Source organism: Chiloscyllium plagiosum, unplaced genomic scaffold (genome assembly GCF_037043375.1).
Source record: "Chiloscyllium plagiosum isolate Xiang-an unplaced genomic scaffold, Cpla_swu_hap1 HiC_scaffold_1, whole genome shotgun sequence".
In the NCBI taxonomy this organism is placed as follows: domain Eukaryota; kingdom Metazoa; phylum Chordata; class Chondrichthyes; order Orectolobiformes; family Hemiscylliidae; genus Chiloscyllium; species Chiloscyllium plagiosum.
In genome coordinates this window covers 72829123-72842552 of record NW_028270139.1, presented here as the reverse complement: position 1 = coordinate 72842552, position 13430 = coordinate 72829123, and the positions used below count along the sequence as shown (strand labels likewise).

The following is a 13430-nucleotide window of genomic DNA, read 5'->3' as shown; positions in this document are numbered from 1 at the left end:
GGGCCAGCCAATTCTGTATCCAGACAGCCAGATTTCCCTGTATCCCATGGCTCCTTACTTCCGCAGTGAGCCTACCATGGGGAACCTTATCAAACACCTTGCTAAAATCCCGTGCACACCACATCCATTGCTGTACCTTCTTCAATGTGTTTTTTCACATCCTCAAAGAATTCAGTACGGTTTGTGAGGCATGACCTGCCCCTCACAAAGCCTTGCCGACTATCTCTAATCAAACTCTGGTTTTCCAAATTAACCATAAATCCTGTTGCTCAGAATTTTCTCCACATCTTTGTCATACTCTGTAGAAAAGTTGGTCTTTTTATGTTGCAGGCAAACATCAGACCACCCAAGGACTCTGCATATATCATTTCATGCATTGTAAAACTGGGGAAAATCTGAAATGGTAATATTCAGTGAATATCCTTGCCACTGACTCTTTGACCATTTTGGATCGAACCAGATTGTTCACAGTTTCAACATCCTATTTGGCTCAGTGTCTGAAATTGCTACATTTGTTCTGTTTGTTATTGTGCAGAAAGTAGACATATTAGCTCCAAGACTTCTTTGAGTATTTCATACTTTCTCATTTTTCTACAAGGATTGCATGAGGCTTTGGGACCCTTTCTGAAACCAGTGAAAATGATCTGTTGTATTGACTTGCAAATATTGTAATTTCACACAAGACATATTCAACTCTTCAAACTTTCCATGGCAGCAGAGTTTAGTTTATTTATTTCTGTTTACCTCCAAGGTCTTGATTACACAGTCATAAAACTCAAAATTCTTTAACACTTTTTATCTTATTTAAATTATCATTTTTTATGATAACATTTAGAAACAACTGAGGTGTTTAATACTTTATCTAGAGTCTGCACTGCCCTGCACAGAGGATATACCAACTTGTGGTGATACCTGTGACAAACCATTGGCATGTGGTCTTCATAGATGTTCAATGCGTTGCCATCGAGGGCCTTGTGAAACTTGTAGACAGGTAAAAGCATGCATCAGCTCACTCACCATACTTTTATTTGTTGTTTCGTGGAAATACCTTCATGAAATATGTTTTATGTAAATGAATTTCGGAAAAGGCTTGCTGTCTTCTCTTCCTGCCATATGTATTTTCCAGCAATTTGTTCTTAATGTGATTTAAGTTTTGATTTTTTTTTTCCATTCACAGGATGTAACCTCTGGTTAATCCAACATTTATTGCCCATACCTAATTGCCTTTAGAAAGTGGTTCTGAGCTGCTGTCTTGAACTGCTGCAGTTGAATATGATGTCAGTGCACCCATGACTAGGAATGGTGTTCAAGTGTTTTAACCAGGTGACAGTGAAGGAACAAGTATTATAATTCCAAGTCAAGTTTGGAGTGGACCTTGAAAATGGTGGTGTTTCTGAACATGCAGTAGCCTTGTCCTTGGAGCGAAGAGGTTTTTGGTTTGGAAGATGCTGCAGCTTATCTTGTAGATGGTGTGCACTGCTGTCACTAGGAAAAATGTGGAGGATTTTGATGGTGTGCCAACTGAACTGGTTTGGTGTCAGGTTTCTTGAGTGTTGTTAAGCTGCAAACATCAAGGCACGTGGAAAATATTCCATTACATGCCTGACTGGTGCTTTGTTGATGGAGGCAGTACTTGAGGAGTCAAGCTGCAGAACTTGCTAATTCTAACCTGCTCAACCATGATACTGTCTTGATGACAGGTTAAGTTTCTGGGATGACAGGTTAAATTTCTGGGATGCCAGATTTGCTGCTGTTTCTTTTGAATCAGCAAATGTTCCTGATATGTGCCTGTTCATGAAGCAATACCTTGGTGAAACTTAAATGGGAGCTTTTAATTATCATGAAAGTAATTATCATGTTGTAATGGTTATTATTTGAGTAGCCAATTTGTCCCTCTACCCTGCAACCTGTGTAAAATGTTTTCTTTGGTATTTAAAGAAATACAAATTATTGAGAAAACTGAAGAGGATCACAGAGATTGCTTTGAATCGGATGTAGAAACAATTGCAATCCACCGTTCCCTCCAAATAAAACAGTTGCCACAGAATGGTCTAATTAAAGTGTGTACCCTAATTGTCTAATTTCAGTCTTAAATTGATGATAGTTGATTTCAGTCCTAGCAATGGCAAGTTGACGTATACGTACATTAATAATGCATGAGAAGTTTCATCAAACCATAAGTTTCATGTAGTTCTAAATTTATCTCAGGAAGTGGCATGTGATGGCTTTCAGATTGGCTGCAGTGTCTGATAATTAATTTCATTGACTGCAATGAAACTGAATATTCGGTCATGTCTATAATGGTTGGCTAATTTGATAGCTCCTGGTTTCCACCCCTGCCTTAACCTAATTTTGATCTTGCACTATCTACATTGTCACATGAATGAAAGAGCCACAATATGGATTACAAAATAGACCTATTCAAAGAGAATGTCATTGCTGAAGAGCTGACTAGTCTCATTGCTGTTGTTGAGACAGTTTCTGAATCGTGACCGTGGATGAAGTGGGAGATTCACTCGCTATTGATGTCCAAGGCTGAGCCGTTCAAGTCAGGTGTACCTGACTTATATGAGGAATCTAGGTATAATCTTTGCAAAGCCATCAGGGACGCCAAGAGACAATACCAGGCTAAACTAGAGTCCCAGACTAACTGAACAAACTCCCGTGAGTTGTGTCAACTAGGAGAAAGTGAGAATTGCAGATGCTGGAGAGCAGAGTGGAGAGTGGTGTTGGACAAGCACAGCTGGTCAGGCAGCATCCGAGGAGCAGGAGAATCAATGTTTCGGACGTAAGCCCTTAATCAGGACCTTCCCATGAACTTTGCCGAGGCTTAAACGGTGTAATGGGCTACAAAGTAAAGTTGAGTAGAATTGCCGACAGTTTTGAACAAAAGGTCAGTGAAATGATGTTACTTGCCCTAATAGCTTCAGGTCCGCCTCTACCCACCACCGCAGATGTAAGATTGGCTCTCTTAAGAATGAGCCCATGCGAAAACTACTGACCCAGATGGAGTTTCCGGTTGTACACTCGGATCCTGTGCGGACCAGGTGGTGGGCATGTTCTCAAACATCTTCACATTGTAGTAAGTTAAAGTTCTCACTGGCTTCAAGAATACCACTATTATCCTGGTGCCGAACACAAAAATCAGGAAGCGTGTCGTAATGACTACTGGCAGATGGCTCTAACATCCACCCTTATAAAATATATTGAAAGGTTAGTAATGGCACACATCAACACTAGCCTCCCAGATTGCCTTGATCCACTACAATTTGCCTGCCGTTGCTGTAGGTCTGAGGCAGATGCCACCTCCCTGGTCCTGCACTCATTCCAGAACATCTGGACAACAAGGGCACCTACTTCAGATTCCTATTGATTGACTTTAGCTCCACCAACGACACTATAATTCTAACCAAACTCATCTTCAAATTCAGAGACCTGGGTCACTGCTTCCTCCTCTGCAACTCTTCCATTTCCTGACCTGCAGACTACAGTCAGGAAGCATGGGTGACTACACCTTGTTTACAATAATTCTCAACACTAGTGTCCCGCAAGGCTACATACTCAGCCCCTTATTATACTACTTAGACACTCAACTCTGTGGTCAAATTCTGCTCTAACTCCATTTACAAATTTGCTGATGACACCATTGTAGTGGGTCAGATTTCAAACAACGATGAGACACAGTATAGGAAAGGGAGAGACAGCTTTAGTGGCTTGGTGGTTGAGGGCTTCAAGTTCCTGGGAGTAAATATCACCAATGATCTGTGCTGGTCCATCCACATCGACGCTATAATGAAGAAAGCACTCACAATGCTTCTACTTCCTCAGAAGGCTAAGGAAATTCGGCATGACCACAATGATCCTTAGCAATTTTTATAAATGCATCACAGCTTGGTATGGCAACTGTTTGTCCAAAACCATAAGAAATTACAGGGTACGCAGCCCAATTCATTACGAAAACCAGCCATCCTTCCCACTGCCTTAGGAAAGCAGGGAATCAAAGACCCCTCCCACCCTGCTTAAGCTCTCCGAAGATACAGAAATTTGAAGACCACGTATCAACAGATTTAAGAACAACTTCTTCCTACTGTTATCAAACTTGTAGCATTATACACTCTGTATTCTGTTTTATTACCTTGATGCACTTGTGTAAGTTATGATTTGTCTGGATAGCATTCAAAACAATACTTTTCATGGTATCTCAGTACCTGTGAGAATAATAAATCATATTGTAGTGGGATTAAAATTATGAGGCAACAGTGTTTTCCAGAAATTTGTAACGATATAGACTGTTGGTGACCAGGTAGTAAGTGGGGAGAATTAATGCAATTCTGTAACTCGAATAGCAAAATTCATATCACCGTGAGGTGGAGAGGGTTAAGTAATCTACCACTGAAATAAGGATTTAAGAAATACTGGGCAGTGATGACTTAAGTTTGCTGACAGGAGGGCTCTATGTCCGGGAACGGCAGAGTTTGTCATAGTTAGCAGCTGGACAAATGGCTTCAAGCTTAGATGCAAAATATCAAGTCATTTTAACTTGAAGTGGTCCCCTCAGATCTGATGGTAGTTGTTTAAGGCATGTTGCCTCTCTTTACGTTCTCGACTATGGGTTTGAAGTTGTAGAGGAGATGTTCGCACCAAATAGCGAATGCGAAGATAATTTATATTCTGAAAAATGCGGACAATAATAGTGAAATTAAGCAATGGAGAAAATGAAACTTTGCAGGCAATAATAAAGGAAAGATAGGAGCTTTAGAGGAACTTTGGGTGTAATTATTTTCCTAAAGCTGAGAAAATGAAAGCAGACTGGTTAGCACAGCTATGTTGTATAGGAGAATCCAGATGAGGAATGACCTGAATGACTACTGTCAATGATAGGTTGTAAGGTTTCTATAAGACATGGTAATTGGAACACAGGGTGCACTTGAGGGAGCTGAAGATCCATCTGAGAATGCTGTAGTGAAAATCAATGCTTTATATTAACCTAACTAACAGAATATGGAACTTGTGTTTTTCAGTTGTCAGATTGATTCTTTGGTTCAGAAAGTGCTATTGTTAATGCATCTTGATGCAAATGGAGAAACGTAACATCTTATTTAATGCATAAATAAGGGTTTCTTGTTGGATAATTACCATGTAATTTCAAACGTCTAGGGTTATTTTAGTTTGTGCAGTCAAACCTATTAAATGTAATAAAATATAATTAAGCACCTATCTACGTTTAGGATTATAATATGAAATTTTAATATCCTAAGCTATTAAACAATGTTTAAATAACATCTTCAGTAGAAGAACTGATTTATAAAGTACTTATGATCAATATTTTAGTTGTTGGTGTGTAGAGATAAAGGGTTATTTAAGGAGTTTTTGTTCCTTTTAATAAAATCAAAAGACCACACAGGGTGAATTTTTAAAGTTCATATAAACTGTTCATGCTCCACAATTTTATTAAGTAATCTATGCACAACTTTTTGAAGATCATTGAAATAAATCTTTATAACTTTAGAAAACACTTTACGAAACTGGAACTTCTGCTGTCCAAAAAAAATTAGAACAATAAATTTGAACTTTACAAGAAGTTGACATTTACATTAAACAAGATATTACCAGAATAATCTTAATGCTCAACTCAGAACTGGAATGTGGCCATATTGATGAGGAAAAATACCCTTTAGAATACAGTCAAGAATGTTAAAAAAAATACTGTTACCTTGGAAGCATCCAGAAAAATAGTGGAAAATAATCAACAATGAAGAAAATAATTTGTTTTCTTTACAGTAATTTATTGTTACATGTATTTATGAAAATACAGCCAAGTGTGTATAAATCACCATAATTAATCCGGTGCTATTTTAATTACCTAAATTATAAAAAGAAATAATGCATGCTAAGTTAAGATAATTGGCACATTTTGTTCCAACCATGGCTTCTTGATTTCTTCATAAGTGGGTAAGTGACATGCCTTAGTCTACAGCTGCCAAAGCTGCTCCCTGAGGCCACAAGGAGGAAGCACGCTGAAACAGCCCATGCTGCTGACCAGATCCAGCATGCCATCTCTGCCAAAGCCATTTCATTGCCGCTGATACCCTAACTGCAGCCACAACCAGGAGACCGTCTCAACTTTCAAGGACTGGGGCCCATCTCAACTTTTGAGGGCTGACAGAACATCCAAATTAACTCCCAAGAATTGAGGGATTGTTCACTCCATTGCGTTTGCAGAAGCCGCCAAAACACCAAAGAGAAAGAACTGATTACAATCCATTGACGCTGGAAAAGTTGCTCAAGCCGCAACCTCCATGGGTACGAGGAATGGACCGGATCCTCCACTCAAAGCTCCCCACAACATCTCTTCTCCATCGCAGCTGCAGAAAGAAGAGAAATATAATTTGATTCAAAAGTCTGAAGAAAAATAAAAAATTTTTAAAAAGGGATGCAAGCAGGATGCCCCAACACCACCACCTCGTCCTGATGTCATCCTGAAAAATCTTATAAAGTATTATTCTTAATCGTTTGATTTTGATTTTCAGGAAGTGGAGAAACAATGTCGCTGTGGGAAACATTCAAAGGTTTTGCCATGTCATAAGGAGTACTTGTGCGAAACAAAATGCATCAAATTGCGTGATTGCCAAAGGCATCAGTGCAAGAGGAAGGTAAGAATGAAGGAGGTTTTTTTCTGGCCAAAGTTCGTACTATATGTTTATTTTTATAGCATTGTCACAAAAGCTATTGCTTATGCCTCAAATGCTTTAGATTGCAGTTTTCCCACTATCTGACAATACTAATTTATTGCTATGTATTTTTCACTTTTTTTTGTTAGATAAGTTGAGAAGAAATATTAATTCAATTTAATGAATTGTTGGGTTAACTAAACTAATTAATTAGATAGTAAAATAACATTGTATCTTCTTGAAAATCTACAAATTGCATTTATACTGCATCTTTAAATGCAATAAAATGTCACAAGGCAAAACATCAAAGTTGTACATCAAATTATATAAGAAAATCTGAAGGAAGATGTCCAAAAGCCTTGTCAACGTTTTAGAGGAAGAAAGTGGTAGAGAGGGAGATTTACAGAGCTTAATTCCAGGCAGCTGAAAGCTTGGCCATTGGGGGATCAGTTTAAAGTTGGAGATGTGCAAGCGGACTGAATTGGTGTAGAGATCTGAGGGCTATAAGACTGTTAAGGTTGCAAAGGCAGGAAACAGCAAGCTTGTGAAGGATTTTGAAAGCAAGGTCGAGAATCTTAAAATTAGTGTTTGAGGGGAAGTCAATGTAATTGAGTGGTGAAATCTCGGTGAAATTTTGGATGTGGGCAGCAGTGTCTTGAAAAGCCAAATCTTAAAAAGTAAGTTATGCTGTGGAGGTGTACATTGGAATATGAAATTCTTAGGTGTGTTACATCATGAAGTCAGACAGCTAAATTAAATCATCCATCCTTTTCCTGCATTTGCCAATATAGTAAAATTAAAAATTTGTGATCCTCAAAATTGATCCCAATGGTTGTTAACGAAGTTTTTAAATAACCAGTACTCTACTTCGTTTAAGCTATAAACCTGGTATCTATACCGTTATTCACAATGTATTATTAATAAGTTCTTAAATACTGAGCAAAGTTAAACATTAATCAATGTCTATGACTTAAACCCAATCCTCTTTAATTCTAGCTCCCCCGCTCCTATAAAGACAGACAGACAGACAAACAGATTAGATTACTGACTGTGTGGAAACCGGCCCTTCGGCCCAACAAGTCCACACCGACCCTCCTCAGAGCGACCCATCCAGACCCATTCCCCTACATTTACCCCTTCACCTAACAGTATAGGCAATTTAGCATGGCCAATTCGACTCACCTGCACATTTTTGGACTGTGGGAGGAAACCGGAGCACCCGGAGGAAACCCACGCAAACACTGGGAGAATGTGCAAACTCCACACAGACCGTTGCCTGAGGTGAGAATTGAACCCCGGTCTCTGGCGCTGTGAGGCAGCAGTGCTAACCACTGTGCAACCGTAAATCAAAAGTTAAAAAAGATAAGTAATTTAAGTTCACTTAAACAGTCTCCATGATTTATAATAGGCACGTGAATTGTACTTTGTTTGGTTTCTAAGGTACTGGTGCATGCAGATAGCTTCCAGTCGACCCTGAGAAATATTTATTCTAATTCTAATAACTGAGATTCTATCCTGCAAACTTTTAGTAAATTGATAATGAAAGAATGACCAGGAAGCAATTGAACCTGCAATTGAAGCTTGTAGCTTATGCAACCAAAATCATTCTTGCCTCAACACAGTTCAAAGATTAGTTCAAATATTTTCTCTGTTAGACTGGTTGCCTTCCTGTGAGGCTCCTGTTACCATTCAAACATCTGCCATTTGTTTGGGTATACAGAAGAACCTCAATTATCTGAACAACATGGACGGGGAGTATTTTGTTCAGATAATCGAATGTTCGGATAATTAAATGCCAGATAACATAGTTTAGCCAAGCATCGGGACCTTGCAATCTTGTTCCGATATTCTGAAATTCGGATAATCGGGGTTCCGCTGTAATTCCGCTCCCAAGTCTAAGTCTCTATAGAGCACTTATAAAATGTGTGTCCTGTTGAGTACTTGTGCATAAATAACAAGTAGAAAATGCAAATAGCAAAAGTCAATTTTGAGAATTGTATGCAAGAGCTAATATTTATTAAAATATGCCTCTGTGTACATTGCAGCTGTAAGATCTACTCATGGAAAAGTTGGCAACCTTACAGCATGATATGTTTATAACTGTCTTCTACTCTTCAGTAAAATGCTACACGTTATAACATAAGCTTCGGAAACCTATTTTTCATCTCTTCTGAAAGCAGCAGCTAACAGATGCAGTGGCTAGTATTCTCAATGGATTCAGGCTAATGGTTTGGGAACATAAATTTGAATCTGTCCATGGCAAATGATGAAATTTTAATTCACTTCATAAATCTAAATTTAAAAATCTAGTTTCGTAATAACTATGGAATCATTGTTAAGCATTTAAATTGTGAATTGAGAAGAGAAAAGAACTGTTTTCAAACCAAGGGTTGCTGTATGTTTTGAAGATGAGTAACCTGGCACCTATTGTGAACACTGTTTGCACAGTGGTGGTTGTGGATGGGCTAGAGCTGACCGGTTGTGTACAAATGGAGTTTTGGTTGGTACAAATACTTGATTGATCTTTTGGGCTAGTGATCAGTTATTGATCACATAGACTTTCTGCTTCTGATTGTTTGGGGCTGTGAACAACATAAGGCAAAGCTTTTAGATCACCAACAGTCTAGGAGCAATCTCTGTTCTCTGCCATAAAAGTCAAGGTATGCAGAGAGAAGTTCGTTGGGTCAGAGCAGGCTGAGACGATAGGCCCACTGGGGCAGTCAGGTTTGTGAATTTGGGTGGGAGGTAGAACTGGGAGGTACGGGGTTCCCAGACTGAGGTTGGAGGCTGTTGGTGGGAGATCCACTGAGATGTTGTGGTTGTGGATAGTCTGGGAGATGATGGTTTGCTGATGGGAGGTGAAGTCGTGGTTGAGGGGGCAGTCAGAGGAGGTGTCCGTGAGGTGGTGCCTGGCTTCAGCGGTGTAGAGGTTGGTGTGTCAAACTGCCACTGCGCCCCTCTTGTCTGCTGGTTTGATGGTGAAGTTGGGGTTGAAGCTCTTCAGCCTTATCCTGAAGCAGACATGCTACTACAGCCACATGTCCTTCCTCAGCGCCTGCCTACGGAACTGATCACGCATGGACTCCGGACTAGATTCAGACCATCACAGTTTGGACCTGACCAGGACAACCAGTATCTACGACAAATCCAAAGCCTCCAGAAACGGTTCTCTCTTTTGATCCTCATCACAGCCATGTGCTGTCACCTACTCTCTCTGCAGTCAGCCCTGCTCCAGCTCAGCACTACATTCTCCCAGACCTGCAAAGGACCCTTGCTATTCTTCACCTTTCGAAGAATTCACACACCCAACAAACGCTTTTCTCCACCATGTTGCACACTGCATCTATTGTGTCCACTCCTCTTGATGTGGTCCCCTCTACATTGGGGAGACAGGATGCCAATTTGCGAAACGTTTCAGAGCATCTCTACGACACATGCACTTAACAACCCCACTGCCCTGTGGCCGAATACTTGAACTCCCCCCTCCTACTTTGCCAAGGACATGCAAATCCTGACCTCCGCCACTGCCAAACACTAGCCACCTGAAGCCTGGAGGAAGAACACCACCTCTTCCACCTTGGGACCCTCCAACCACACAGGATCAATGTTGATTTTTACCAGTTTCCTCATTTTCCCTCCCTACGCCTTATCCCAGATCCAGCCTTCCAACTTGGAACTGCCCACTTGAACTGTCCATCTTCCTTCCCACCTATCCGCTCCACCCTCCACTCCAACCTATCATCTTCACCCCTACCTTCATCTATCAATCGCATTCCTGTCCATCTTCTCCCACTCCCCTCCCATTTATATCTCATCCCCTTTGGGCCACCCACTCATTCCCAATGAAGAGCTTAAGCTCGAAACATCAACTCTCCTGCTCCTTGGATGCTGCCTGACCGGCTATGCTTTTCCAGCACCACATTCTCTTCGACTCTGACCTCCAGCATCTGCAGTCCCCACTTTCTGTAAGGCAGTTTTTATAACATGAACCACCTACCCAGTGCCTCTTGCAAACCATTAGGTGCATTAGGGAAAGGAAGGTAGAGAAGCACCGTCCCTGTGAAGAGAGACCACTGAACTGCTTTACCAGTTTTCCCTGAACTGCTTTCCAAGTTTTTCCCTATGGGTGTGGGTGAGTGTGTGTAAGGGGGAGGTAATAAGGGGATTAGTATTTAATTAATAGAGCTAAACTCTGATAGTTCTTAATTGTTTATCTGTAATTAGAATCTAATACCTGTAATAAATAATTTTTTGTTAAGTACAGACACCTGGTATGCAATTTCTGACAACCTCTGCTTGAAAGAGGTAAATTAAGAAGCTGGTGTACTTGAGACAAACCTTTTTAACTTTTGTGACTACTCCAGAAATAGTAGGGCTTGTTTCCAGCGTGCAATCGCAGTGAGGCTCGGCATGGCTTACTTTTAAGACCCTGTGAAGAAAAACAATGAGGTTTATTTTAATGTCTCAGTGAATATTCAGCAGTAACAGCTTGTGTTTATATTGCACTGTCAATACAAATTAAATGTCCCAAAGCACTTTATAGGAACATTATGAAGCAAAATTTAATGTCCAGCCACATAGCAAGGTATTGGGCTCAATGCCCAAATTCTTGGGCAATATGTCAGACAATTTAAGGAAAGGAGGAAGCAAAGGTTTATGGAGAGATGCGAGATGTTAGGACCTTGACCACTGGAAGCAAAACCATAACAGTGGAACAAATAAAATCAGCTGCTCAAGAGGCAAAGCTATCTGGGAAGGTTTTTGGAGTCAGAGGAGACTATAGGGATGCCAGAATAAAGCTGTAGAAGAATTTGAAAACATGAAAATTTTAAAATTAAAACATTCCAAACTTACCAAGGAACTAGTATACGCCCATGAGCACAGGGCATTGTGGATGAACAGGAGTTCATGTGAGTGGGACATAGGCAGCTGAATTTTGGTTATCCTTAAATTTACCTTGTATAGAACATGGGAGGCAGGCCAAATGTAGTTTGGCACAATCAAATCCAAAGGTAAACCAAGGTATGTGTGAGAATTTCAGCAATAATGTGCTGAGGCAGGATGTGATACACCGTTATAGAAATAAATGGGTCATCTTAGTATTGGAATGGATATGTAGTTGGAAGTTTATTTAGGTTAAATTTCAACCAGTGTCCTCAAAAACCAGTTAGTTGATAATTCAGTTCACTGCTTCTTAAGATATCCCATTTATTGTATGTCAAATTGCTGCACATTTTGTCCATATATAAAACAACACATACAATGAATGCAATTCATTGGGTGTGCATGGCATTGAAGAAGTTTGAGATTTGGTGAGTAATTTTTATGTACGTTTTTCTTTCAATTTAATTTGTAAACAATTTAAGGAATGATAGCAGTTTGTGGAGGGAGTTCAGAGGTTTTTTTAGATTGATACCCGGAATGAGTATATTGTCTTATGAGGAAAGGTTAGACAAACTGGCTTGCTTCCACTGGTATTTAGAAGATCGAGCAATGACTTGGTTAAATTATATAAAGTCCTGAATGTTTGACAAGGTGGATCTGGAAGAGATCTTTTCTTTTGCAAGTGTCCGGATCTAGGAGGTACTTTGAAACCTATGGGATTGTCTGTTTGGACCGAGATGAAAAGAAATGTTTTCTGAGGGTTTGGAATTCTCTGCGTTGGAAGGCAGTGAAGGTGTTGGCCATTGGAAATTCTTAAGCAGAGGTAGATAGATTCTTGAAAGGCAGTTTAAGATTTTTGGTGTTAGGTGAGAATGTGGAGTTCAAAAAGCAAGCAGAGCACCTGTGGTCTGTCTGAATGACAAAGTAGCCTCAGGGGTGGGGGTTAGCTGAATGGTCTACTTCTGCTCCTAATTCATGTGTGTATTGCACAGTCTGTTAAAACATCATTTAATGTGAATCATCTTCTTCACGTGTAGATGTATAATGCTGTAAAACGTGTGCTACTTGGTTTAACTTGAAAAGCTGCAGAACTAACATTGAGCAGTGATCCTGATTCAACTGACATCAGGCTTACTTTCCAGCAGATGTCACTATTTTGTGGAGCAGAAACCCTGCGTGCTTTTTTTAAAAAAAGGAAACCTTTGGCTGTAGAATACTGAAACCTGTTGTGGAAGTCTCACTGGTGCACTCTTTTAGATTAGCTACTCTGTAGCTAAAGTTGAAACCTTCCAGATTTGTATTCCACTGATCAATACTTTTATCCAAAGGTCTGTTACTCCAAAGAGAGTTTTTGATATATGGGTCCAACCAATAACACCAGCACCAGATAGGCCATATGGTCAATTTCTATTCCTATCAAGCCTACTGCACCATTTAATCAAATTATGCATGGTCTTAGGCTTCAATTTCATTTTCCTGCCCACCCCCATAGCTTTGATTCCCTGAGATCACAAATCCACCTATCTGACCTTGTGTTCAATGATTTAGCATCTTCAACCCTCTGGAGTAGAATTTTCAACCATTTAAATGGAGACATTTCTCCTCATCTTGGTCTTAAATGATCAATTTCTCATTCTAGGACTGCCAATTTTATAATTCTTCAGCCAGCAGAAATAGTCTTTGAAGTGTTTACCTTGTTGAGATCCTTCAAGAATCTTCAATGTTTTGATGAAATCTCCTCTCATTCTTCTGAACCTCAAAGCAAATAGATCCAATTAACTCAGCCTCTCATTATAGAACAACCATCTGTCAGGCCACTGAATCTTCACAATATGGCCTTTGCAAGTTTATCCTTCTTGAATATGGAAAACTGGC

At 39.9% G+C, this 13430-nt stretch overlaps 1 protein-coding gene across 1 annotated transcript in view; it reads left to right on the top strand.

Moving 5' to 3' along the window:
• nfxl1 (nuclear transcription factor, X-box binding-like 1) overlaps positions 1-13430 on the top strand; it is a 173184-nt gene that overhangs the window by 42214 nt on the left and 117540 nt on the right. The window contains exons 9-10 of the mRNA XM_043691569.2: positions 867-991; positions 6531-6653. Of these exons, the coding sequence (XP_043547504.2) occupies positions 867-991; positions 6531-6653 (248 nt within the window). The remainder of the gene's footprint in view (positions 1-866; positions 992-6530; positions 6654-13430) is intronic.